The following is a 27,507-nucleotide window of genomic DNA, read 5'->3' on the forward strand; positions in this document are numbered from 1 at the left end:
AATAAATTAATGAATATTCTTTAAATATTTATTTATTTTATATACTTATCTCGTATTTTGTTAAGAAAGAAAGATATGATTTTTTTTTTTGGGTAGTTCTGGTCAGGGTAAGCAATCAGCGCAAGCTGGTCAATCATTCAAGCTTGGTCTATCCATCGCCACTAATTTGCCACCCATTAGACATCATGTAAACCTGTTTCGGCTTCCTCCATTGTTAACCTTGAGGCTCTACTGAAAAGGCTTTCTTTTCGATGGGAATGTAAAGAAACGTAATGGTGAAATGTAATGATGATTACAATAAATTTGTTTGGTACAATGCTAAGAATAAAAAAATTAAATTTATCATTTAATACAAATAAAATCAAAAGGACAAAAATGTCTTTATCCCATTCTTCACCTTCCTCCTCCCTCATCTATCGCAAGTTGTAGCCCTCGCCCCATCATTATTGCCATCGTTTCTCCTTCCTAATCCACCTTGCTTCCCTCTTCTTCAACCAAGAGCCCACCAAACATCCAGATGAAAGGTTGCTTCTTGGGCAAAGATCCATTTCTGATGGTGTCCACATAGTTTTATCCATGAAATCGCCATTTGAGATGTGGAGCTCAATGAGGCAAACATTGTCATTAGGCAGTTTCTTAAAATCTGATGAACTATTTTAGTTTGGGGAATGAATCCTTCAAGCGATGATACCATGAGTTCATAATCGACATTGATAAGTTAAGGGCAGGAGCATATAGGAAGGTCGCTGGTGAAGCAGCGTCGACAATGAAGGTGGAGAAAGATGATCGACAAGGACAAATAGTGTCTTTTTCTTTTAGATTCCTCCGTGTTGTAATCCCCATTCTTTACTTTTAGGAACGTAATCCTTATTACCTCATATGATATAATCCTAGTACATATGGCAATCCCTTTTAAAACCTAAATGTGCCAAGAAAACATTTGAAAGAGATCAGAATTACAGGGAATTCTTATGCAATGCATCGAGCCAAACGCTAATCCACTTACCATGTGCTTTAGGCACTCACTCATTTACATCTTCTTGGTTCTTTGACTTTTCATGTTGTAATAACCATATGACTGACTGACCAATCAAAAGCCTTCTCTTTCATGTCTTCTAATTAATTTCACTATCCAATGTATACATAATAATGCTTATGCTGGTTAATCCTGTTAGTACTATTTCAATACCTTTTGTTCCCCTTATTTGTCCATGATACTCTCTCCGGTTTCAAACAAAAGCATAAAATCTTTAAAGGGGTGTGGTTTTTCTTATAAGCGTCACTTTTGGTTTGTCTGATCATGTAATATAGTTTTTCATTTTTTTACTCCTGATTAATTATATATGTTTCCCTCACCTTTTTTCCCTCTCACTGAATCTTCATTATGCCAACAAATTCTAAACATAATAACAAGGAAAAATGTGAAGAATAGCTTGAATTCATTTTAATTAAAGCCGCTTCATCAAGATGATAAATGAGAAAAAATATACAAATGACCAAAACAAACAGAAATCATTCTAAATATTGTTTTATTAGAACATAGTGCAATCTGTGGGCTTAAAGGAAACAATGTTATTTTGAAGGTCAAACCCAACCAACAAGTTCACTTGAGCTAAGTTCCCTTTCAGCGATACACTTCGCATCATGGGACGAAAACCAAAGCAAACTCTGCCCGACGAAACCAAAATGAAGGTGTTCATTGGATTTAACTTGACATGTGCATTATTTCTGAAATGAAGAGTAATAATGGGAGCTCCAAGGCTTTCAATGCTTTCTGATGCATACCAAAGGCTAAAAGCTCGTGTTATTCTTGCTTGACATGATTTAATCTTCGCTATGACTTCTGATTCCACTTTGAAGTATACACCTTGAGGTAGTATTGTCAACCTTGACCCAGAATCAATTACTGTGTTGCCCTCTTCAATTGGCCAACCATCTATAAAATAAGGGAAAATTATATAACTTCTGAACTTTATGTTATCTATAACCTTTAAAGCTGGGAAATTTTACCATAAATCCCTCTAAATTCTTACATCTATACATATATAACTCCTTACTAATAGTTTTGTTTATTGCTTATCTCCATGTATGTTAAAGGGCTTGTGTGCAAAACATGATTTTAACATTTCATCAGCAAATGATGATGAAGATTCAAACTTTTTGTTTTCGTTGATTAAGTCCACTTTTCTTTTTGCCCCCCTTTCATCAACAAAATATTGAAAGAATTGGTATATGGTGAATGGACGGGCACTGGAATATATGGACTTCTTACCAAAATTGAACTGCATTCTTTTGTCCCCCACCCTAATTGCTGCCAACGTAACGTGATAGTAATTGTCATTGTCTGTCTTCACAAGTGGAGTAGAGATAGTCCCAGAACCAGAAACGACAGCTTTTTGACCAAAATTCAACTTAATTTGTCAGAAAACATTGGAGTCAAACAGTACGAGAATTTGCCTTGAATCGAAGAACCCATTTGTGAGATTAACGAAATTGAACCTCGTCCCAGACCAACAATGCCAGAACCCTCAGGAACAAAGTAACCCGTAGTTTTATCAGCACAGCCAAACAAGGTCTTAGGAAATGCCACTTTACCACCATCAATATCACTTGTAGAAGAAGCAGCAAGTGTGAGCGTATCGTGTACGACGTTCCTGCTGTAAGTGATTTATCCAAATACGATATTTCAAATTGGCAGCTAAAAACGACGTCGCAGAATGTGTTACTTACTGAAGCTTTTGCTACTTTGCATTGATCAGAATTGCAATAATAGGTTCAGTAAGTTATGGAAGAAGAATATAAATCAATAAGAGGCTCTTTTTGTTTGTGACATTCATAACAAGGATGACATTGTAACCAAGTTAGGTCAGTGCCTGTGTCAACAACACCATAAGTTTGGAAACTAGGGTTTTCTCCTAAGGAATAGGTCATGACTTATTCTCCATTGGCATATTTGAGCTCAGATTAAGGATAATTATCAACGACAACCTTAGCCTTGGGAAAGGAATGAGTCGCACGTTTCATGGATCGATGAAAAGCATTGAACAATCTCTGAATCGGTGTTGTGGAGTTATCATAGAATGGAGATTGTTGTGGGGAACCTAGGTGTATGAGTTCAACACCAAAACCAAGTTGGGTTGCTCTGGTTAGGAAGAGGAAGCAAGTGAAGATGGTGATGAAGATTGTGGAAGAAGATATAGGGTTTGGAAGATAGTCATTTCTATTCTCATGATGGAGAAAATAAGGGGGAGTATCGTCCATGCAAGGTTGTTTGTTACTTCCTCTGGTATTTAATATAAGAGCCAGATTGACTTTCTATTTGGTTCTAAATATAAAACCTTAATTCATTTTGTCTCTTATATTTATTTATTTTTTCAAGGTAGTCTTTATAATAATTAGACATGTTAAAAGTCTCATCAAATATTAAAGCTAATATACTTGATTAGCAATGGTATTATGGAAAAGAGAGCACCTATTTATTACAAATAACTAATTTAACAGACTTTCTTAATTTGCTTAAATTAGTTAACTAGCTCTTATATTAAGAATCGGAAGTAGTATAAAGTAAGATGCGGATAAGAGATATTTAAAGATCCAATGTATGAGGTTTATGTAAATCGGAATAATGATTTTTAATTGCATATATTCTTGAACCCATAAGGTTCAATGTGCCTAATAACTTTGGAGTATATCAATTTTCTTCTTGAATACATCGTGTCTTAGGTAGATTGTTACTACTACATATCCAATGTTATCGATCTACACAAGTTCTAGAAGATTTTCTAAACCGGTTTTAGAATCGGTGTAGAAAGTAATAACTTTCCCTTTTTTACTAGTATAAAAGATGCATGTAAAAAGCATTAGTTTTTGTCATAGTTATCTACTATTAGCTTTTGTCTGTGGTGGGAGAAAAATATGACATAATTTTTTTGTGATTATTTATGTATTATTGATGCCGAATGTTTCAATACATTGAATTGCAACAGTTAGGTGATGGTTATTTCTGTTTATTTTTTTCAGTAGCACTTGCCACCCTAAAGTTGAAGGCGGCAGTGTGATGTCGTCGCTAAAGCTATAAAGTCAGAGCATTGTTCCTCCATTAAATTTCTATAATTTTAAACGTTAATGGACCGAAAAACTACAAATAAGCTTCTTGTAAAAAAAATTAATAGTACTTATATTCTCAAAATTACAAATAAATACCAGGAGATTAATTAATTTCTTAACTCTTATAAATGATGATCAATACCGGTTTAACTAGTTATTTTATTTTAATTTGATCGCCATTGCCGGCAGTGGCACTACTGAGCGCGCGCGCGCCCACAGACACATATATGTGCGTGTGTGTGTCTGTGTATTCAAAGTAAGAGATTGTTACATTGTCCAGCAATTGCATATCATTTATCTATCCCCAGTAACAGGCCTTGTTTAGAAAGAGAATATACAAGAAGAAAAATTATTGCTTAGATGAGAGAGAAAATGTACATCCATGTAATAAAAAAGCTAAAACAATTAATGCTAATGAGGATTGGGTTTAGCATAGAGGACTAATCTCTCACAGTATAGCAATCCAATGTTTGAGTTCCCGTTAGAAGAAATGTGCACATTTAATACCCAATAGTATCTCAAACAGAATTATCTCAAATAGGAAAATAATTGTTTTTAGTATAAAAAAAAAGATGAAACAATTAATAAATATAATTAATTTGATTTGAATGTTTGGATTCAAAGCACATCCATTCAACATAAATTACATCTCATTGAAGTCAACCTCTTCGAGAGAAAATAAAGATAGAAAAAGAGAGATATAGGAATAAAATGAACACTTCCACCTTTGTATATATGCTCTTCTGGGACCTTAACGTATTTCCCTATTGTGAAGGTCATAGCCAACCAAGACGTTGACCTGTTGGGTGTTCCCTATAAGTACTCGCCCACTTGGAATGGAATGAAAAGCAAAGCAAACAACACTTTGACTCATTCTGAAGAAGCAATTGTTTGGACTCAATATTACATCTGCTTTGTGGCCATTAAAATGAAGAGTGATCATGGGAGCTGGGAACATTTCATAGCTTTCTGATTTACAGCACAGGCCTAGATTGTAATTGAATGGATCATGAGAACGTTCTAATTCTATATTTGCTGCAACTTCTGATTCCACTTTGTCGTAGAAATCTTTTGGCAACATTGAGAATGTTGTCCCTGCAGAATCAACCACCGTGTTGCCCTTCTCTGCAATTAAAAACAAAAACTCTAATTAGTTGTCGGAGGTAGATTATTAATTTGCAGGGATTGAGAAATTAATTAGATTAGTTATTTATAAAAAAACGTGTTGTTGATTATATTCAAATATCTTTTTTAATCATTTTCATTAAAACTATTCCTTAATGAAAACTCTTTTAATGTGTATAGTAAGGATGACTTGAAAAAAATAAATTACAAATTTGAGAGACATGATAAATTAAGATATTATATTTAGGATCAAAATAAATCTCTTAACTAACACTTATGTTAAGGTATATTGTTTTACTATTTGTGTTGGTGCAATAAACAGAGTCTAATGAATTAACGTCAATATTAATAGGAATTATAAATATATTAAGCATCAATCAAAGGAACGATTTTGTTTGAAGGATTAAAAAAACCAAGAAAAGAAACATGGATCGAAGATAATGCCCAAAGAAACAAAAACATATGCAAACACAAATTAATATAATATTCTTTTTGCTATTGCTGTCTTTTCGAATGTACTGCACATATTAATTTTATATATAATATGCATATGGGAAAATGACAAAAAAAGACCGTCAAAATAAAAAAATTATACACAGCTTTATAAAAATTGTTACCAAAATCTATACTATTGTTGTCAAAACCTATATTAATATTATCATGGGTCCATATTTATAATTTTTTTTATTTTGACGGTTTTTTTTATCATTTTTCCTATATATATTCATGACATAAATATTCGCATCAATCAAAAGATGACAAATATAGCAGATTTTTTTTTGTTGATTGCACAATAATGAAAGCGACTAGGGTTGAATAATCATCCCCTGTTCAAAACTCTATTCTTCATTATTGGAAGCAATCAGTGTTTTTTTTTTTAAAAAGAAAAAAACAAAAACACTGATTGCTTCCAACGAAACGTAATAAAACTTTTTGGGTCTTTATTAGTCACAAGGGTAGTAGAAACAGCCCCATCTCCAGAAACAACAGCGTTTTCTCCGAAATGCAATATACTGTTAACGTTAGAAGGAAATTGACGGAAGCAGTACGAGAATTTGCCTCGAACAGAAGAACTTATTTGTGAGATTAACGATATTGAACCTTGTCCGAGTCCAATAATGCCAGAACTATCAGAAGGAAACCGACCAAAAGTTTCATGAGCACAACCAACCAAAATCCTAGGAAATGCCACTTTGTTACCACTTACAGAACCAAGGACCAACGTGTCTTGTGCTATAAAACCATTCGCCCGAGCCATCTAAATATTCTGCCTTAATTTTGCTGTTGGAAAAAAAATCCCAAGTGGTTCTGACAGAAGTTGCAGATTTACACTGTTCAGAAGCACAAAAATAGGTTTCGTGAGTTTTGGAGTTGTAGGATTTGAACGAAGGGACATATAATGGATCGAAACATTCATAAAAAAGAATCACATTTTAACCAAATAAGGTCACTGACTGTGTCAAGGGTACCAGCAGCACTAAAAGAAGGGCTAGTTCCTAAGGAATAGGCCATGATGTAATCACCAAGCTGAGGGATTATTTCGGCTTCAGGATCATCAAGCAAGATTTAATTTCTGGGAAGAAATGAGTCGCTTGCTTCATAGATCGACGAAGAGCATTGAGTGATTTCTGATAAGGTGTTGTGGATTTATCGTAGAGTGGAGAATTTGGAGAATCTGTGTATGATTTCAAGAGATAAACCTGCTAGGTTGGTTGCATCAGTAATGAGGGATGTGATAAAAGTGTAAATGATGATAAAGATTGTGGAAGCAGAGAGAAGATAGAATAAAGAAGATGATGCCATTTGTTTTGCGAGAGGTGGATACTATAATGGGAGAAGGATAATATCCATATATATATATAGTTGTCAATCATACACATATAATATACAATGTAAATTCAAGGCCTTTTGGTTTAAGATAATATAATTAAAATATACAATAATATATATATATATAAAATCCAACTTGATTGGTTTGCCCAAAACCCTTGACTAGACCGGTCAGGAGACTGATACACTAGTTCACTAATGTTACCTTTAGAACATTTTAATACTATATGAGATCCGGATGAATGATGTTTAATTGCAGATAGATTCCAAAATCTTTGAGGTATAGATTGATTTTTGGCAGGGCTAGACATGACAAGACTCTTTCTTGATACTCAGCCCGAAAGATGAACAGGTTGCAAAACCACTACCTAATCTTGTCCACTAAAAGCCCACGCAATTATAGGCAGCACTGAATAGGGTGGGAATATATGGATAAAAGAATTTATAATTATTTGAAATATATTATCCATATATTTAAGGATGGTCTGTTCTCAAGGCATTAATTACTTGTCCAGATTAATATAGAACACGCATGAAACCAACACTACGCATGGCTCGAGCTGTATAACTAAACTTGCCATAATTAAGAAGCGAAAACGAACCAGAGAGATCAATAAAAAGGAAGTGAATTTAAGCTCAGGGTCCGTTGTCTGTTCAGAAATGCCAATGTACCATTCGAGATTAGTTCAAGTGATTGATAAGAATAGAATGAAGTATGAGTATATTTGTATTAAATAAATTAAAATTAAATATTTTTATTACTGCTTTTATCAAACATATGCAAGTAATCAAATATTCAATGGAGTGGAATAACCAAAATTCGCGTTGCAACTTGATTTTCCCTAAGAAAAATTAAGGATTCGGACCTTATCGACGGATATATAGAATAAAATCACGTTAGAATAGTTGTTTCCAATTATATCAAATAATTTCAAATATAACATCATTGTAATGAATGTCTATAGCTGGAATATGGTGCATTATTTTTGTAATTTTGTTAGCATGTTAAATGTACTACTCTTCCGGTCCTCAAGACCTATTTTGTAATATAAATTACACTATAAAATAGGTCTTATATTTAGAATTAGAAGAGTATCTAGTATTAAATGTAGATATTTTACTTAATGGAAACATCTTGGTTTGCTAAGTTTTAAGTAACTAGTTCTTCCTGTTAGACCCGACCCCATTGGTGCCTTACTGCCTTATAAACTTCTTTTCATGAACGTAACTTACATTCACGCATGTGTACTGCAGTTTGAAATCTGGTCCTTGTTAGCATAGGATGAATGAAAAACACCTTGCAATCTTTTCTTTAAATTAAACATTTGACCAAATGGAATAAATAATTATGAAAGAACTTAATTATGAAATAATGACGATATATTTGTTTTCGGCCTGTAATAATAATGCGAGGATTTTTTTTTTTGGCCTGCAATAATAATGCAAGGATTTGGACTTTGAAAATTTAAGGCGAGAGCTTCTGCATAGTTTTCGGCAACACTTGGTGCATGATTTAATTTCATTAGTTGTGCGTATAATTATTAATTGGCTAATAATCGCTGGGCGTGATGTCAAGAAAAAATTAGGGAAAAATAATTGAATATAACCTAAATAAAATACACCAACATTGCGTGATTCGTATAGTTCACCTTATTTTGAAAAATAAAACTTCTTGTTGTAGTGATTAGATCTGAATTAGTATTGGCAGTATCATCTAGCTGATGGTTGTCACCAAAAAAAAAAAACTTTTTATCAGGGAAAAACGAAAGGAAAATGACCAAAAAGAAACCTGAAAATTACTAATTCTTAAATTAAGTATATTTTAATAAATTTCGATAAAAATTCACTGAAAAATAACAACAAATTTTTGTAAGATTTTGGTTTTAACACCACGTGGCTTAGAAATAATAACATATTTTTGTAGAAATTTCTCATTTGGGATTATGCAATTTCTAAGTTCTTTTTTTTTTTGTCATCCTCCTAAAAATGAATGCTTGACTCTGCTTCTCACAAAAAAAAAAAAAAAACAAAGAAAACTTGAGCTGTTCTTGAGTCGCAGATTTAGAATCAGCCAAGACTAGTTCTTTTCCAGGATTTAATTTGGGTGCTCATCATGATGATCATCAAATCTAGACAATTCATAACAAAATTAGATGATCCAAATTTAACATAATTATATTTTTATATTTTTAATATTTTAATATGTCCAGAATTTGAAGTAAAAATTATTTCTTAACTGTCAATTTTTTTAAAAAAAATATCTATTTATGAACTATTGGATGAAAAATGTTAAATATAAACAATTGCAACTATATTTAGAACTGCGCACACCTTACCACAATAATGAGCATCGCAGTGTTTATATCACTATAATGAACATCTAAATTGGTGTCCTCTCATATTCATCGTTTCATAGTGTTTATATCCCTATGATGAACATCGAAATTGGTTTCCTCTCATATTCATCATTTCTTAATGACCCTAAGATTATATTAAACCTTTATTCAAAGTGTAAATATATAATATAACTAATCCTTAATTAGAGCTTGGTACAATCTGCAGGCTTGAAGGAAACAAGAGCCTCCTCAAGATCATAACCCACCAACCAATTCAACTGAGCCAAGTTCCCAAAAACAAATGGTCCGGAAGAAGCACCCATGAAAGCAAAGCATTCCACTTCCTCTTCCACCAAAATGAATGTGTTGAGTTCAAATAACTTCACATCTGCACCCTTGAAATGAACAGTAATGGCGGGAGCTCCAATGTCCTCAGCCCCTCGTGTCTCATAACAAAGCTTTAACTTACCAAATGGGTCCTTAACACGCTTTGCTGTTCGGTCCATCACTGCTGAAACCTCTGCTTCCAATTTGTTGTAGAAATATTGTGGCAAGAATGTCAATGTTGTCCCAGAATCTATGATTACATTGCCCTCCACCACTGCATCGTATAATATATCAACAAGGTATAAACATTAGTGATTTAGCGCATTAAACTGACAAAAGTCTACATTTCATCTTTTAGCTTTATACAATATTTCTCAGCTCAAAAAAAAGGTTTATACAATATTTCAGTTTGATTCTTAAATTTTATAGAGTATCTTTTAAATTCTCTGACCTTAATGCTATTAGTCTCAAAGAATGATTTTCTCGCCAAAGTTGTCATTGTTATTTTAAAAAATTAAATTTGATTTGCTAGCATTTATATATATTAATATGTCAACAATTGAAAATTTTCCAAAATAATATACTTTTTATTCCCCAAGTTTATGACAAGTTTTAATTTAGCCCTTAAGTATATAAAATGTATTTTTAGTCCTATAATTTAGTACCATTAGTCTCATCCAAGTATCTAAAAAATTGCCAACACAACAACTTGAAAATGGTTTCTCTAGAATTGAATGTTGATAAAGAATGATCTAAATTTTAATTTTTTAATATAATCATTTTTATAATAAGATATCTTATTCTTTAAAAAAATTTAAATTTTAATATATAAAAATGATTATATTAATTAAAGAATTAATTTAGAGCATGATTTGTCAACATTTATTTATAGAATCACCATTTGAATATACTAAATTGACATTTTTATCAAATAAAATTAATGACGTTACAATTCATAGATTGAAAATACACTTTTTAAATTTAAAAGATTAAAATAAAACTTGATGTGAAATTTTAATGTCAATAAAATGAAACTAAACATATTAAGATTAAAGATCTGAAAGAAAAAACACTTCCTAAAATTAAAAGGACCAAAATGAATCCTTATGTAAAATCTAAAGTTGGACAAATGCAATTTTGCCCATTCAAGATGAAAATTAGCATTAGACAAAACGCAAGAATATTAAATTAAATCATTACCTGGTGTCAACCCTATTCTCTTGTTTCCCACACTCATTGCTTCCAACGTGAGGTAATAGTAATTTGGTGGCGATTTTGAGACCATAGGAGTAGAGACAACATCAGATCCAGAAACGACAGCATTCTCACCAAATTTCAGTTTACCAGGAGAAGCCTCAAACGAAGGAACCAAACAGTACGAGAATCTTCCTTCAATGGAATTACTTAACTGTGAGGCTAACGATAACGGACCTCTTCCAAGACCAACAACACCAGAAGTCCCACGAGAAAACTTACTATTATTATGCCCACATCCAAATATGAACCTAGGAAACTTCACTTTCCCACCACTTGAAGATCCAAGTGTGAGTGTGTCAGATCTGATACTTCCCGCTGAAAAAGACCCACCTCCATATATTTGTTCATATTGGCACATATTAGAGCCATCACAGGAACGTCTGGTCACTGATTCGCCGGCAGATTTGCATCTTTGTGAATTGCAATCCACGTTTATATGAGTGGAAGAAAGTAAGGGTTCCAATTTAGGAGTGTTCTGTGGGTAACAAGATTTACAGGGAAAACACTGTAACCAGAGAAGATCACTGCCTGTGTCAATGAAAGCCCGAGTTTGAAATTCTGGGTTTCCTAGTGAATATGCCATTAAGTATTCACCTTCACTGGTAGTAAGTTCAGATAGAGGATCGTCTTCTTGGTTGGTTTCTGCAGTAGGATTATTGTTATTACCGGGGAAGAAATGATTCAAACGCTTGGTGGATCGACGTAAAGCGTTGTGAATTTTCTGGAATCGTGTTGTGGAGTTATCGAACAAAGGAGAAAGTGGGGAATCACGGTGAATGAGGTCCACTGTGAAACCAAGTTTGGTTGCCTTGGCGTAAAATATAAAGAAGATGATACAGATTGTGAAAGAGAGAGTATAGGGTTTGGATGATAAGGCCATTGTGGTGACTTTTGGAGATAGTTGAGAGGGGAGGATAATTTATTATATATACATCCCCAAGGTGTTTTGTTTTATATAGAAACTATGGAATAAATTCAAATTAAGACTGAAGATACAGTTTTCGATGCTTATGGCACTGATAGTGTTCATTGCTGTAATGAAATGCTGCTATATATCATCCAAATACGATTTCAAGGATCCTGATTCAAAATTTTCAATTAGTGGTTAAATGAAAAAAAAAATCATTTTTTTAAAAGGATTAATTAATCCGCAAGTCCTTATAGTTTTAAGAAATTTTGAATCAGGTCCCTATAGTTTTTTTTCTTTTTATCAAGTCCTTATACTTTTACCTTTTTTTAATTAGGTCCTTGTATTTATTTTTCTTTTAATTAAGTCCTTATAATTTCACTAAATTTTTAATCAGGTCCATGTAGTTTTAATTTTTATTTATTAATTAAATATAAGCTTAATTAAATAGATTAATACTGAAATATAAAATATTAATAATTAAATTAAATTAATAATTATGTAATAAAAAGTAATAGAATTAATTAATTCAGGAAAATTTTTTAGAACAATTAATTTTTTGCTGAAAAAATTAAAATCATTATAATAATTCAATATCTTTAGAATATTATTGTTTATAAACTAATATTAAATAATATATACTATTTTATGTTTATATAATAGTACTATTAGAATTTATAAAATAAAGAATAAAAAATTCAGGGACTTAATTAAAAATAAAGTGAACCATAAGAACTTGATAAAAAGAAAAATAAATACAAGGACCTAATTAAAAACATGTGAAAGTATAAGGATCTAATGAAAAGAAAAAAAACTATGAGGACCTGATTCAAAATTAGTTAAAACTATAAAAAGTTGCGGATTAATTATCCCTTTTTAAAAAGAACAAAAGATGAGTGTAAAATGCTCATCTTAACCTAAACTATTTATATTAATTTTGAATGACCGAATTCAATTTATTTTTGTAATAAACAATTTTTATTTTAAGGTATGCAGAATTTAAAATAAGAATAATCTTATAACTCATATTTCTTTCAAAAAAAATTATTATTGAAAAACCACATATGAAAAATTTTAAATTTGAACTTTACAAATTAGATTTTGAATTGTCTAGATTTTATTACAACAATGAGCGAGCTGGTTATTATAATGAGTACTAAATAGGCATAAAGAAGGATAAGTAATTATTGATAAATCAAGTCCTTATGATATGGATATCAGATCAGCTTGGTACAATCTGCTGGTTTGAAGGACGCAAGACTCTGGTGAAGGTCATTGCGAACGTGCTTGGCGCCTCTAACTTCAGATCTGCATCTCTAAAATGGACCGTAATGGCCGGAGCTCCGACATCCTCAACCCGGTTAGCTTCATAGCACATCTCTAGAAAACCGGACGGGTCCTGAGCCCGGTTTAATCTCAAGCCCAACACTTGACCTCTGCTTCCAGTTCAACGTACAAATCTAGTGGCAAGAAAGTCATTGTTGTTCCAGCTGAATCTATGAATATATTCCCTTGCTTCACTCCATATATACATATAGCAAAATATAGTAGTTAGTATGAACATTAATGTTGTAAAGAACTGAGCTTGAAATTAAAGTACTAAACCTGCAGCAAGGAAAACTACACTATCAAATTATTAAACCTAAGAATAATATTAAGGGAAAGTAATCTGTAGATCAGTTCTTGTAGTTTTATCTGATTTGTTCCTTTGTAAGAGAAACACATTTGTAGTTAATGAGGTGACTCTCAACATACGACTGGATTAATTGTCACATATTTCTATATAAAATCACAAATAACTAAATTAAAGATTATGTAACAGTGCAATGATATGATTATGGGCATAATAAATTTCTTATTCTGTGGATAATAAATAATTTTTCCATCATTTTATTTTTTTTTAAAAATCTCTTTTTTGGTGATAAAATTTTAGGCAAGAGACTGGGCTCAGTCATAAGCTAAGGGCAGGAAAACTAGCCAATCACACACAACGCAGTCACCTGTCGATCACACACTACCCATTTGGGTCATTGGCTGCGGTAGAGCATTAACCACATTGGAATTAGCTCGAAATTATATGCTTTGTCTGGTTGTGGATATGTCTTTCAAAGTGCTGCGACCATCTCAGGAATCGAGTACCTTCCTTTTAGTGAGAGTAACAACCCTTTGACTTCTAAACTTATGGTACAATGGGTTAAAAAATCTCTTTTTTATTTTGTATTTTGTGGCAACTTACATGTCCTTTAATCAATATCCACATCAGCCATAATTAACATATAATAAACAAAGGGACTGATACCTTTGAAGAAACCATAAAAAGTCAGTAAGAGAAGGAAAACAAACTTTAAAATTTTGGTTAAAAGTCAGGTAAAATTATAAGTAGCTATGTGTTAATTTTTTTCAATGTTGAATTAAATCATCATCTGTTGTCAACCCTATTCTTTTGTCTCCCACACTCATTGCTTCCAACGTAAGGTAATCGAGATTTGGGGGAAATCCCGGTAGCAAAGGGGTAGAAACAACTTCATTTCCAGAAGCCACAGCCTTCTAACTAAATCTCAGTTTGCCAGAATAAGCCTCATGCGAAGGAACTAAACAGTGCGAGAATCGGCTTTCAATGGAAGAATTGAGCTGTGAGACTAATGGTAATAGACCTCTTCCAAGTCCAACGATGCCAGAAGTCTGACGAGAAAATCTCCCCTTATTGTTATACCCACATCCAAACATAAACCTCGGAAATCTCACTTTCCCACCACTGTAAGACCCGAGTGTGAGTGTATTATAACCAATGCTTCCCATCGAAACTGAAATCCGATCACGATATATGTTTGTTTGTATTTGCAAAAATCAGAGTCACAAGTGATATTGGACACCGAAAGTACCGCAGATTCTCATCGTTGGGAAGGACATCTAACGTTTACATGAGAAGATGAATTTAATGGATCAAAGTTATCAATGTCTTGTGGGTAACAAGATTCACATGGCAAACACTGTAACCAAACAAGGTCACTGCCTGAATCAACAAACCCACGAGTTTCGAATTCTGGGGTTCCCAATGAATACGTCGTTAAGTATTCTATTCAAAATACAGCACTGTCAGATTCAGGATCATCTTCTTCGTTTGTTTCTGCATCAGTAATATTACTGTTGTTGTTGGGGAAGAAGTAGCTCAGGCTCTGGGCAGATCGACGCAGAGCATTGTGAATTTTCCGGCATGGTGTTGTGGATTTATCGAACAATGGAGATAGTGGGGAATCACGGTGCATGAGGTCGACTGTGAAACCAAGTTTTGTTGCCTTGGCGAGGAATATTGTGAAAGAACTTGAAAGGATGAAGATTCTGAAAGGGAGAATATAATTAAGTTTAGCAGATGGGGCCATTTTGGTGAGATTAATTTAGCAGGTAGTTGGTTTATATAGATTTGGATTCAATTTCAGACATTAAGATGTTCATTAATCTTCGTCACCGGTATGTGTGTGTGTGTGAGAGAGAGAGAGAGAGAGAGAGAGATTTTTCTTAAAAGAGAGTCAATCTGCAAGTCCACATAGTTCTATAGGATTTTAATCAGGTTTTCGTACTTCTTTTTGTGTCATATTCTTATTGCTTCACCTGATTTTTACTATAGAGGCCAGATTAAAATTAAAGTCAAATGAAATTAACAATACATGATATAAAGAAAGAAAAAAATGATAGAGGCGTGATTATAACCCGGATAAAATTATAAAAACTTGCAGATCAATTTTTCCTCTTGTTATATAGCATACTTAATTGTGTGAAAACTCAATTCAAATTCACCTTTGATGTTCACGTACCCTCATTCAAATGGTCCATTCAGTCACTTACTGCATATATATGTATATGTGTGTGTGTGTGTGTGTGTGACTCCAGTTATTATTTGCTCAATGACTAAAAAGTTAGAACCACCAAAGTTTTTTATCCAATTAATATCCTAACTAATTAATTAACATTCATGAATGAATGTATATACCTAAAGGTGTATTTAAATAAGAATGAATGTATATATATATTGTGTATTTAAATATAACTAAAGGTGTTATGATAAAATGTATAGACCTCATTCACAATCAAATTCTTGTGCGTATGTACGTACACAAAGGCATAAATGTAGAGGATCAGGGATATAAATTTTGACGTTTACCTTAAAATGATCTAGGTGCCAAATCAATTAAAATATTATATATGTTTATGCAAGCAATACAGAGGTGATAAATACAAATACACACATAATATATATGTGTATAATTTTGCTTCTTCTAAGTATAATCTCTTCTAGTTTCTATCGTTGACTTTTTTTTTTTACCAGCAAAGGAATCACATTAACTGAAACGAGCCAGGAGAAATAGTTCACTACAAAAGATAAAGGGAAAAGAAACCAAATGACAAGCTAACAGGTCAAAAGCAAATCAACTGGTCCCTTCCCTGTCATTCTCTTCAACGTGCTGGTCAAAACTGAATTCATTAGCAACAGTGGCTTCATGAAAAATGATATCAGCTAGAGGAGGTGGAGATACCAAGATTAGACTGTTAGGTCCCAACTCCTTTGAAGCTATAGCAGCCAGGAAATCGGCAGCAGCATTTCCCTCACGAGGAATGAGAGAGAAGCAAATAGAACTTCGATCATTCACCATTGCAAACAACTTAGCAAGCAAGCCTTGGAGTAGCCACGGACAAAGAAGCAAATATTTTTGAGTAATAGCAGAGAAAAGATCCTTACAATCCATTTCAATAATCACCGGGAAGTGTTGCCATTGAGTTGCTAGAGAGACAACCTTTAGAGCAGCTAAGAGTTCTACTTGGAATGCCGATTGAGCACTTACTTTCTCAGCCCAGCCTTTAATGAATAACCCCTCAGAATTTCTACAAACAACTCCTATACCAGCTCTTCCATTAGAATTATTAAAAGCATCATCACAATTTATCTTGAATGAGTTAGCTTGTGGTTTCCTCCACTTAAAGGAAGCTTTGGGCATCACATAGCTAGGTACTTTAGGGAGCAGGGAGTTTGCATTCCAGTATTCTTGCATAGTTCGATTAGTCATCTCGATGGTTTCTTCTGGTTTTGGGAGAACCTGTTCAAAAATCCATTTACAACGTAATTTCCAAATAGACCACAGCATAGTGCTTATATATGCTTTACCATAGTCTAACTCAGTATCGATCATCAATAGAAACTGCTCAAGCCAGAAAGAGATATTCTGGATGTTCAGAGGGGAAATATTGAGGCCCATAACACTACCAAGCCAAGCAACTTTAACCCATTCACAAAGCAGAAAAAAGTGTTCTAAAGTCTCAGTATCATCTCCACAAACTGGACAGACTGGGTTTGTGGCACATTTCCGTTTGAATAAAGCATCCTTAGAGGCCAAAGCATTATTAAGGATTCTCCAGATAAAGCTTCTGATTTTTGGAATGACTTTCAGTTTCCATACAGCTGACCATATACTTGGCTCTACTTTCCTGGAGACAGAAGCTCGAGTAGCCATAATTCTGCCATTAGTAGCAGCATGGCTCAATTTGTAACCAGCCCTGACATTGTAAATTCCATTCTTAGCAGGGGCCCATAATAAAGAATCATCTCGAGGGGTACTAGATAGGGGAATCTCACGAATACATTTAAGAACAGATTCTTCCACTAGATTGGAGATAGCATGAAGATTCCATTGTCTATCTTGAATCAGCTGAGCAACCACCATATCTTCATTGATAGAAGGAGCATTATCCAGTGGCATTTTAAATTTTTTCATACCAGGAATCCAAGGGTCTTTCCAAACATCAATATAATGCCTAGTACCAACCTGCCAACACAGATTTTCTTTTAAGAATTCACACCCTACAAGAATACTATCCCAGACCCATGAGGCCTTGGATCCTTTCATTGCTTTCATGAATGAGGAGTTGGGAAAATAAATGCTCTTCAGTAATCTAACCCAGAGACTGTCAGGATTATGCAAAATACGCCATGCAGTTTTGGCAAGTAAAGCATTATTGAAACCCATAAAGTCTTTAAAGCCCAATCCTCCTTCCTTTTTAGATTTGGTTAAAGCTTTCCAGGATGTCCAGTGGATTCTACCAGTACCGTCCACATCACCCCAAAAGAAATTAGACACCAAACTATCCAAAGCATTACAAGATTTTTTTGGAAATTTGAAACAGGACATTGGGTATAGGAATAGCACTTATTACCATGGCCAGCAAAAGATAAGCATTTCTTCCTCCATCCTTGCACTTTCCTACCCATCCTCTCACAGACATAGGCTAAAGCAGCATTTTTAGATTTACCCCAAAGGATAGGTAAACCTAGGTATTTACCTGGGTTGTCCACCTCAGCAATATTCAAACATTCCACAATATTAGTCCTCACTTCATTCGGAGTGTTCTTTGAGAAGAAAAGGCTAGATTTATCATAATTCACCCTCTGTCCCGAAACATTACAATAATCCTGCAACAATTTCATAAATAGGCTACAATTATCTAAGTTAGCCTTTAGAAAGATGATAGTATCATCAGCAAACAAACTATGAGTGATCATCGGGCCACCTTTAGTAATGTTGATTCCAGATAAGTTGCCATGGCTAGAATGGAAGGATATCATAGAGAAAAGAGCTTTAGAAGCCAAAATGAACAGATAAGGAGAGAGAGGATCTCCCTGTCTAAGACCCCTCTGAGGAATAACAGAAGCAATCTTTCTCCCTGACATTTGGATATTAAACTTTACACTACGAACACAATTCATGATCCAGTTAACCCATTTAGAGTAGAAATTCCTCTTTAGCATAACCTCTTCAATAAAATTCCATTCCAACCTATCATAGGCTTTATTCATGTCCATCTTCAAAGCCAATTCAAATTTATCTCCGAAATTCTTATTTTTCAGATAATAGAATGCTTCATGGACAATTATACTATTATCTTGGATAAGTCTATTAGGGACAAAAGCCCTTTGGTGCTCAGAAATACAACTATCCAAAACCACTCTCAGTCTATTAGCCAGAACTTTAGCAATGATTTTATAAGCAAAATTACATAAGCTAATTGGTCTAAATTGAGAGACCATTTTAGGAACATCAACTTTGGGTATTAAGATCAAGTTTGTTTCATTTAAAGGACCCACAAAATCACCATTTTTAAAGAAACTTCTAGCCATTTTGAGAAGAGAAACTCTAACCTCATTCCAGAAAACATGGTAAAAGTGACCATTGAATCCATCAGGGCCCGGTGCCTTAAAAGCTCCAAGCTGGAAAGTAGCCTCTTTCACCTCTATTTTTGAGATAGGCTGAGTTAGCAATTGATTCTGGAAATCTGAGATTCTTGGTTGAATGTAATAGATGACTGTATCAAAGTGGCCTTGGGGGCTGCTGGTAAAGAGAGAAGAGTAGAAATCTGCAATTAAACTCTCTATTTCATCTTCTTTCTCAATCCAGTTATCCAGATTGTCTTTCAGCTTAACAATTAAATTCTGTTGCCTTCGAACCACAGTAGTTCTATGGAAGAATTTAGTGTTTGAATCACCAGCTTACAGCCAATTAGATCTACTTCTTTGCCACCAATAAACTTCTTCCCTTTGCCACACTGATTCTAACTCAGAGGTCAAACGCTCAATATTACACTTTGATTCAGCTGTATAAACTTCAGCCTTTAGATCTTCAATTTTTGCTATCAAATTGGCAATAAGTTTCCTATTGTTTGGAAACTTCTCTTTGCTCCATTTAATAAGTTTAACTCTGCAACTGTTAAGACAGTTAATAAAAGATACCACCCCATTAGATCCCTCAACATCTTCTATCTGCCAACAATCTTTTATTATATCCACGAACTCTGGATGAGAAGCCCAGACAGCCTCAAATTCGAAGGCTTTTGGAGTCCTAATATCTACATATCAAAGAACCACTAGAAGCATATGATGATTAGAGGCAACAGGTTCTAGGTGAAAAGCAAGGGCTTTTGGAAAAGCTTCTTTAAACTCACCATTACAGAGAGCACGATCTAATCTTTCTTTAACATGGTTACCGCCAATTCTTTGATTACACCAAGTGAATCTTGCACCTTTAGCTTCAATACCCATTAGCTCATAGTCAGAGACAAATTGTTGAAAATTAAGCACTCTTCTGATAGTGTGTAGGTTACCTCCTTGTTTCTCCTGTTGAGATAGAAGATCATTGAAGTCGCCTAAGTAGAGCCAAGAGTTTGTAATACCTCCTGCTATATTACGCACCTTGTCCCATACTCTTAGCCGGTCACATTCTTTTGGTGGCCTATAAATAAAAGAAACATGCTTCGGTAAATCACACTTAGTAGAGCAGATAGAAGTATGGATTATATTTTTAGAACTACTCAAAATGTTAATTACAACTGAGTCAATCCACCAGAGGGCCAGCCCTCCAGATTTACCAATGGGGGGGACATACCAATTTTCATCAAAGTGACATTCTCTTCTAATAGGCTCCAAATATTTTTCTTTTTTCTTAGTTTCCATTAAGAAAACTATCTGAGGTTTATTTTTCTTTACCTCTTCTTTGAGGCTTTTAACTGCCAAAGGTACCCCCAGCCCTTGGTAGTTCCAAGCGAGTATACTCATGGCCCTTGGGTGGCTGATTTAGGACAGCCACCGGAACCTTTAGCCATATCAGTAGAATCACAACTTCTATTATTCCCATTAAAGGCAAACCAACTCTCTGGAAAATCAATTTCTCCCCCTCTAGATTGATCATCAGATGGTTTAGGAATAATACCTGATTTACAGTTTCTATCGTTGACTGTGTCAAGATAACAATGAAGGAATATTATTATTGGGGTGGTAAGTGAGAGCTTGCTCTGATTGTAAGAAAATTCAGGGCATACTCATATGAAACAAGTAGACGTTGAAATTTGCAATCAGGATTTTACTTTTCAGCGACAAGAGCGGGTGACCAATCAGAACAACGTGTAAGACGACGGTGACTGATCAAGGCATGAAATCGATCTTCTCGAACTCATGTCCACTAGTAGGTCAACTCAATGGGGAAAGCAAGGTGGGTCTTAAGGTTGAAGATGAAGTGCAAGAAGGGGTCCATGAAGGTGCAAAGTCAGAATGTGTAGACTAACATGGCACCGCACTGCTGGTCGTGGATGGACAGGTTGTAAAATATGCTAAGAGGACTACTCAGTTTCCATTGTCAAAGAGTATGCTTCAGCAAATAGCTTCTGACTTGCACTTTCCATCCATTGTCAGGAACTAAATGCTAAATGCCCAAATATAAGGATTTGAAACTTGATTTATGGATAGTTCTTTTGTTAGACCTAACCTCATTGGTATTTTATTTATATATTGAATAAATAATGACTGATGATATTGATATTCCGATCCTAAATACAAGACTAACTTTATAGTGTAAATTTCACTACAAAGTTAGTCTTTATAAGAGGAGTATGATAAAATTAGTTATTCACAAGTTATGTGGGCTTTGTGCTTAGAATGATGAATTTTTTTTTTTTTTTATAAAATAGAAGGATGAAACTTTTTTCCTAAAACATAAGTATTCTCTTATTAAAGACAATCCTATTTAAGACACTGTCGAGTACTAAATGTAGACACCTTTCTTATTAAAGGTTCACGTCTTGATTTAACCCACCAGAAGCCCATTATAAGGCCCAAGATGACCACCAAAAGTCGAAACCGGGTAAGAGAGGAGCAAAACGACGCCGTCACTGATCCCCACGTCACATCACGTGCGCGCCTCCTCCCGTGGGCCCATTTTTCACAGGAACGTTTTGTTTATTGCTTCTTCTTCCCCGAGATCCCGTACCTCCCCAACGTCTCTGTTTTCCTTTTACTGTTATTGTAGCCGTTATGTTGACCCCTTCAACTTCAGCTCCTCCTCCATTCCTTTATAATCCTCCCCATCTCTCTCTCTTTCCCCAATCAACCCCTCTAGCTCACTTCTTCTCTCTCTTCATCATTCTCCTCTTTAATCATCAAACACTCATCAGTATCAGTACTTGCGTCGATTCAGCTCAACCATGGCTAAAGTCGGCGTTCTCTTTTACATTCTGCTTTTGTTTCTCACCTCAGGTTCGACTCTTTTTGTTAACTCCTTTATGCCTTTCAATGTACCTTTACTTTTTTCCACTTGGCTTCGAAATCAGTTCGTGTATTGTGAGTCTGTGATGCGTTTGTTGTAATAATTGGATCACTTTTCTTCAGAATTTCGCCCTTTTGACTTTAGTTTTGCCAGTCCATTTTCTTAAAAACATGTTTAGGTTGCTTCAATTGAGGAGCTTCATTGCTCAAAAATGATTTCAATTTAGTGTTTGTTGTCGGATCTAACGCTGGCTGGCATCTCATAATTCTCACAGATTCTAAATCCCAAAATTGAAATTCTTTTCCCGAATTCTGCGTTTATATGTGAAATCGCATCGAGTTGTATCATCTTAATTATATCATGACTTCCCATAAAAAGCGAAGAACTGATCTTTTCCTTTTTCGCTCCTTACAGTGGTCCTAAAATCATTCTGGGAATTCATCTTGTCTTATTACATTTCCATGGACTGATCTCATTTGTCATTTTTCTTTTCACACTTGCAGGGGGGAATCTGATGACATCCAATGCCAATGGACTGGTAAGTAATTGACTAATTGTAATTAAAATACAAAGTTGCCTGAAAATTGAAACAATTTTTTTTTTAAAAAAGAAAAAATTATCTTGGATCTCGTAACATGAATTGTGAAAGATCATGTGAACTGAGTTGGGGAGAAGGTCCTTCTTCTGTCCTTCTTCCGATTCCTTCCATTAGAGCTGGATTCTGTTGAGAAAAGATACTTGATCTCATCACAATTCCGGATGAAGTGGGTCTATTTTCCAAGTCAGGATGCTATTGTAAGTAATGCTGAGGATTGTGTTGTGTGTATGATGGAATAACAGAGAACTTGGTGCGTGGCAAGGCCTTCATCAGACCAAGCTACTCTTCTTGCGAATATCAATTATGCCTGCTCTCAAGTTGATTGCCGGATTATGCAAAAAGGGTGTCCCTGTTCCACACCTGATACTCTCATCAACCGTGCCTCCATAGCCATGAACCTCTACTTTCAGTCCAGGGGAAGAAACCACTGGAATTGTGACTTCAGAGGCTCTGGCCTCATGGTCATCACTGATCCAAGTAAGTTATATGCTCCTACACATTTCCTCAGATTTGGATATAAATTCTTTCTGTATGTATGTATATACATTGCAACATTATCCCTTTAAATGACTATTTATGTTGGGAGAATCCAGATCCATTTAGGTTTCAATGGGTATTTTGTTGAGAGTGATTGCAAGGGTGGTGAGGCCTGCCTGGGTTTCATCACTCTGTTTATATCTCTTTAGCTTGATTTTATGGAGGATGGATATATCTGTGAAATGGGATTTTAATGCCTTTCATTGTTATCTTGGAATTGCAGGTTATGGTAACTGCATTTATGCATAGAAGGTGGGATCACAAACAAGTGCAAGCTTAAGCGTTTAGTTGTTACCATATGCTATAGGTATAAATATGTACTCAACTGAGTTTTATCACGAGCGTCTGCCTGTTCATATTTCAATTTCCCATAGCTTATCCAATCAAGTTTAGCACTTTTCTTTCTTTGTCAATAATATACTAGTTTCTCTGAAGGTTTGCTGATTTTGGCTCTGAAAATGTAACTAATTGTAATATATTTAATAATTACTTTTTAATTTTATTCTTATTTAATTTTTATTGGGAAAAAAAAAGAGACATGACAATAATTTGTAAATAGAGAGAGATATGCGAGAATATGTTACAAGTAACTTATATTAAAGAACAGAATAATGCAGGAGGAATCCACAAAAAATGCAAAAGAAAAATAAAATTTGCAATTAAATTAAAATTAATACAATTACAATAACCAAGGATCACATGATCCTATCCTAAGTTCTTTCTTGCCTCCCTCTATCTCTTTTCAAAGATCTCCAGCGTAAAGCTGTGTTGAATGGTTTATGCAACTAAAATTATAAGTAGTAAAAAAAAAAAAAAAAACCACCAAGGAGGAGCACCTGTTTGGGTACCATTAAAAAGGGGAAAGGGGTCCATTCAGTTTCTTGTGTCATTTCTCTCATTGAAAGTTGTGACTGCAATAGAAAGATGAGTACTAAAAAAATTGTAAGGCGCTTAAAAAATAAAGTTAAAATTTTTAATTTCAATTAAGGATCTTTTTTTCCCCCTTCAGAGATCTAAAATTATCGTTTTTAACTATAAATAATCTTTTTTTATGAGAAATGTTTATAATATTAGGCCCTTTCAATTTCATTTTCCCTTAACATTTTTGTGCTACACTTGTATATTTTAGGCTCAAATTTCAAAAACTGTTTTCATAAAGCACAGTACTTTGCTTGAGATTTAAAAAGGATTGGAGAGGAAGCCTAGGAGAGAATCCAAATGCAAGAGAGGAACACATGAAAAGACTACAAAAGAAAGTGTGGCAAAAGAGACATATGCTGAATAATTCACAAAGCAACAATGAACAAACATATGAAGGTTTTTTTTTTCTTTTTTCTTTTCCGGTTGAAACGTGGCATAAAGAATTCCAATTCTAAGAAGCACCGTGAGGTATGTATATCGGATACGGTATAGTATAATACGGTGGGTACATCTATGGGAAAAAAAACAGTGGATACATCAATTTTCACAATTTTAGGACACAGTTACCGATATGGGTTGTGTTTTCAAAGTAATATAAAGGCATTTGCAGCAATCAGGTAATATATTAAGTTTTCTTTTTAAAAAAAATTGAATTAATATAAAAATATTTCGTCAGAAAAAATCATAATAAGTAGCGTGTGTTTATCTTTTTGAAGTATTGTTGTCTAGGACTACCTTTTGTTCTTAACAAGAGCTAATTAGAAATTCAATTTAGTTTTAAATATAAAAGTCTAAGGACATAATCTAATATTTATCTATTTTTCTCTAAATAATCTCTGGTGATTATAATAATTATTTCAATACACATAATTAATAAGGGTATTTTAAAAAAAAATTTATTTATTACAAATAACTAACTTAACTAACTATCTTAATATTATAAAATTAGTTATCTAATTTTTATATTAAGAAACAGAACTCCTCATCCTCACCTAGAAAAAAAGGAAAAAGAAAAAAGAAAAAAGATAACCAAGGGTGTGTTTGGATGAAACCAAACCGTGGTTTGGAAAATAGCTTCTGGAGAATAGATTCTGTAGAGAATAGATTCTGTGGAGAATAGATTCTGTGAAAAAGTGATTCTGAGAAGTGAGAGTGTTTGGATAGTTATTATTAGAAGCACTTTTTACATGTGGAAATTACCAAAAAGGGTATAAGTTAATATGATAATTATATAAGGGATAGATTTTATGATATATTTTGATTTGAAGAAATAAAATTGTTAATGAAATAATTTTTACTAACATAATTAATAATATATAAGATAATATAATTAATACATAATTAATATGTGTATATATATATTTATAACATAATATTAAATATGTTTATAGAAAAATGAATTATTTTTTTTGCTAACAGAAAAATATTAATTTTCTTTAATGATTTTAAACATGAAATTTCATAACATTTTTTCACAACTACTTTTTGTAATAACATACTACATGTATAATAACATTTGATGTTTAATATAATTAATTAATTAATTGTTAATTTATGTAATCATAGATTTTTTTTAAATTTTTTTGTTAATTTATATTTTGTACTATAATCATATTATTGTTATGTTTTGTGCTTTATAAAATTTTACGCACACAAAACTCCGAGCCCAATATATAAATGATCTATTCATATATAACAGAGAAAGATAAAAATATATAATTAAATGATTTACAAAGTTTGAACCATATCATTTTAACCTGCCAAATCAATACTTTCATACATATGACGACGGGGTTTCTGGTGCTTCAGAAAATCAAATCCCAAATCAGCAAGTTCACAACAATCCAATAACAGAGACAATTCACTGAATAATTCCATTATTCATTCTATGGATCCACAATACATCAACATAGTTCATTCTCATCAAGGTCCATGGCCATTATACATCAAAATAGTTTCAATTTTTGGGGGGGTGGGGGGTGGGGGGAGGAACTACTGCGTATTATTTTCACTCCAGCATGTTTTAATTACTACTTTCTCTCTGCTTCTATTTTCTGCATTATATATATCGATACCGATTATTCCCTTGGAGGATGCTTCCAATTTCGGCTGATGTTAGCTTCTTGATGAAACGCTCCATGAATGACCTGTGGTTGTGAAACAGGATTCCCAGTATACGCCCAATGAGCAAAGGGATTGGCTAGATTCATCCACACATCATGTTGCTGATGAGACTGATAATAGGGCGTGTAATGATCAAATGGGTTCGCTTGTGGTTGAGCCATATCTGCCATTTGGGGGATGTCGCTCGATGGAGCAAATGGTATTTGCACTTCAAATGGATTTGCTTCTTATTGAGCCACGACGGCGATTTGGACGGCCGGCGCCGGAGGGATGTGTCTTACTGGAGCAAATGGAATTTGCACTGCCTGCTGATTTGCAGATCTATATGCTACTAAGCTGTTATGAGTGAGCGTGTCCAATCCACCAGCCTAACATTCATGTACACCAAAAATAGTAAACTTTTGAACCTAAAGGGAATGTATTATGATGGACAAAAATCCAACAAATTCTCCTTTGTTTCTGAGCAAAATAGCAGAATCTGAATTATTAATTGAGCTTATATGTGAATCCTGTGAGGCACAGGGCTTGCAGTACTGCTCCAGCACAAAAGTTTTATTTCAGCATCTAAAGCCATGGTTTTTACTGATTATTACAACTCGAAACATAATGGAAACACTAAAGCAAGAAATCTCGAATGTAAGGAAAACCCCAGAGTCATTCCCTTCAAGTCGCAAGACCCAGCAGTAAAGACATGAGGCATAAACAACGAAGAATGTCCAGAAATAGACAAAGAACGAAGAATATCCAGAAATAGAGCGAACAGAAACGAAAATTGAGCTAATTGACACTGAAATTAACAGAAGAGCATGAAAACTCCCAAGGCATCGAGTAGCAAAGGATAAGAGCAGGGACTATTTCGAGGCCATGAAGAAGAAGAAAATGTCGAATCTGAGCCACCTTACCTGAGCGCCGGATCTGAGCCAGGGAACACCGACCACCGCCGAATGCTTCACACCGAACCTGAGCGCCGAAATTCACAACTAATAGCTGCGATCTTCTTCCCCGGAGCTGCGATTTCTCTCACCGGCACCTTCAAACCGTGGCTGGACGGCGACTTCTTCAGCGGCGGCGACTCGTTCTGTGAAGGAGGAAAGGAAGACCGTGGATGATTGGGGAATGAAACACTGGACCGACGAAGAAAGCACAAAAGAGGAGAGGAAGAGCAATTATTTGGTCATCTGATAATTGAGGAGAGGAATGAACCATTGGACGACTGCTTCTGATAATTGGAGACGAGACTATTTGGTCATTTGTTGAGGGCCCCACCGTGCGCTTTCAGTAACTCGAGCCAAGAAGCAGATTAGAGTTGCTTCTGATAAAACCATGGTTTGGGGGTTCAAAACCATGGTTTGCCCCCAA

At 34.3% G+C, this 27,507-nt stretch overlaps 5 protein-coding genes and 1 long non-coding RNA gene across 6 annotated transcripts; 1 reads left to right on the top strand and 5 right to left on the bottom strand.

Moving 5' to 3' along the window:
• Positions 1-1,532: 1,532 nt before the first annotated feature.
• Positions 1,533-2,931, bottom strand: LOC114713880 (aspartic proteinase CDR1-like). The gene is made up of 4 exons (XM_028898552.1): positions 2,858-2,931; positions 2,500-2,657; positions 2,273-2,392; positions 1,533-1,936 (listed from the first exon to the last, which is right to left on the bottom strand). Exons 1-4 carry the CDS (start codon positions 2,929-2,931, stop codon positions 1,533-1,535), a joined length of 756 nt encoding a protein of 251 aa, XP_028754385.1.
• Positions 2,932-4,858: 1,927 nt separating this feature from the next.
• LOC114713890 (aspartic proteinase CDR1-like) lies at positions 4,859-6,490 on the bottom strand. Its single transcript, XM_028898564.1, has 2 exons — positions 6,163-6,490; positions 4,859-5,232 (listed from the first exon to the last, which is right to left on the bottom strand). Exons 1-2 carry the CDS (start codon positions 6,488-6,490, stop codon positions 4,859-4,861), a joined length of 702 nt encoding a protein of 233 aa, XP_028754397.1.
• A 3,111-nt stretch (positions 6,491-9,601) lies between these two features.
• Positions 9,602-11,862, bottom strand: LOC114713899 (aspartic proteinase CDR1-like). The gene is made up of 2 exons (XM_028898576.1): positions 10,926-11,862; positions 9,602-9,999 (listed from the first exon to the last, which is right to left on the bottom strand). Exons 1-2 carry the CDS (start codon positions 11,860-11,862, stop codon positions 9,602-9,604), a joined length of 1,335 nt encoding a protein of 444 aa, XP_028754409.1.
• A 4,451-nt stretch (positions 11,863-16,313) lies between these two features.
• Positions 16,314-20,564, bottom strand: LOC114713907 (uncharacterized). Its single transcript, XM_028898587.1, has 6 exons — positions 20,450-20,564; positions 19,876-20,076; positions 19,491-19,779; positions 18,087-19,391; positions 17,838-17,976; positions 16,314-17,705 (listed from the first exon to the last, which is right to left on the bottom strand). The coding sequence occupies exons 1-6, from the start codon at positions 20,562-20,564 to the stop codon at positions 16,314-16,316; spliced, it is 3,441 nt and encodes a 1,146-aa protein (XP_028754420.1).
• A 1,241-nt stretch (positions 20,565-21,805) lies between these two features.
• On the top strand, positions 21,806-23,605 carry LOC114713965 (major pollen allergen Ole e 10-like). The gene is made up of 4 exons (XM_028898661.1): positions 21,806-21,958; positions 22,472-22,506; positions 22,809-23,043; positions 23,327-23,605. The coding sequence occupies exons 1-4, from the start codon at positions 21,907-21,909 to the stop codon at positions 23,350-23,352; spliced, it is 348 nt and encodes a 115-aa protein (XP_028754494.1). The 5' UTR covers positions 21,806-21,906; the 3' UTR covers positions 23,353-23,605.
• Positions 23,606-25,872: 2,267 nt separating this feature from the next.
• On the bottom strand, positions 25,873-27,290 carry LOC114713925 (uncharacterized). Its single transcript, XR_003737395.1, has 2 exons — positions 27,051-27,290; positions 25,873-26,516 (listed from the first exon to the last, which is right to left on the bottom strand). It is a non-coding gene; the product is annotated as an uncharacterized LOC114713925 (long non-coding RNA).
• Positions 27,291-27,507: the final 217 nt, after the last annotated feature.

Source organism: Neltuma alba, unplaced genomic scaffold (assembly GCF_004799145.2).
Source record: "Neltuma alba isolate B1F8T4 unplaced genomic scaffold, ASM479914v2 tig00001909_pilon, whole genome shotgun sequence".
Taxonomy (NCBI): Eukaryota; Viridiplantae; Streptophyta; class Magnoliopsida; order Fabales; family Fabaceae; genus Neltuma; species Neltuma alba.

Coding starts and splice junctions, on each gene's coding strand:
- LOC114713880 (XM_028898552.1), bottom strand. CDS start 2,931: ATGACCTATTCCTTAGGAGAAAACCCTAGTTTCCAAACTTATGGTGTT. Junction 2,658..2,857: donor ACAGGCACTGACCTAACTTG/GTTACAATGTCA, acceptor AATCACTTACAG/CAGGAACGTCGTACACGATA. Junction 2,393..2,499: donor CATTGTTGGTCTGGGACGAG/GTTCAATTTCGT, acceptor TTGGTCAAAAAG/CTGTCGTTTCTGGTTCTGGG.
- LOC114713890 (XM_028898564.1), bottom strand. CDS start 6,490: ATGGCTCGGGCGAATGGTTTTATAGCACAAGACACGTTGGTCCTTGGT. Junction 5,233..6,162: donor GACTAATAAAGACCCAAAAA/GTTTTATTACGT, acceptor TTTTAATTGCAG/AGAAGGGCAACACGGTGGTT.
- LOC114713899 (XM_028898576.1), bottom strand. CDS start 11,862: ATGGCCTTATCATCCAAACCCTATACTCTCTCTTTCACAATCTGTATC. Junction 10,000..10,925: donor GAGAATAGGGTTGACACCAG/GTAATGATTTAA, acceptor TATACGATGCAG/TGGTGGAGGGCAATGTAATC.
- LOC114713907 (XM_028898587.1), bottom strand. CDS start 20,564: ATGGGAATAATAGAAGTTGTGATTCTACTGATATGGCTAAAGGTTCCG. Junction 19,392..19,490: donor ATTGAGCGTTTGACCTCTGA/GTTAGAATCAGT, acceptor ATTCTTCCATAG/AACTACTGTGGTTCGAAGGC. Junction 17,977..18,086: donor TTTGCTGGCCATGGTAATAA/GTGCTATTCCTA, acceptor CGGTACTGGTAG/AATCCACTGGACATCCTGGA.
- LOC114713965 (XM_028898661.1), top strand. CDS start 21,907: ATGGCTAAAGTCGGCGTTCTCTTTTACATTCTGCTTTTGTTTCTCACC. Junction 22,507..22,808: donor CATCCAATGCCAATGGACTG/GTAAGTAATTGA, acceptor ATGGAATAACAG/AGAACTTGGTGCGTGGCAAG. Junction 23,044..23,326: donor CATGGTCATCACTGATCCAA/GTAAGTTATATG, acceptor TTGGAATTGCAG/GTTATGGTAACTGCATTTAT.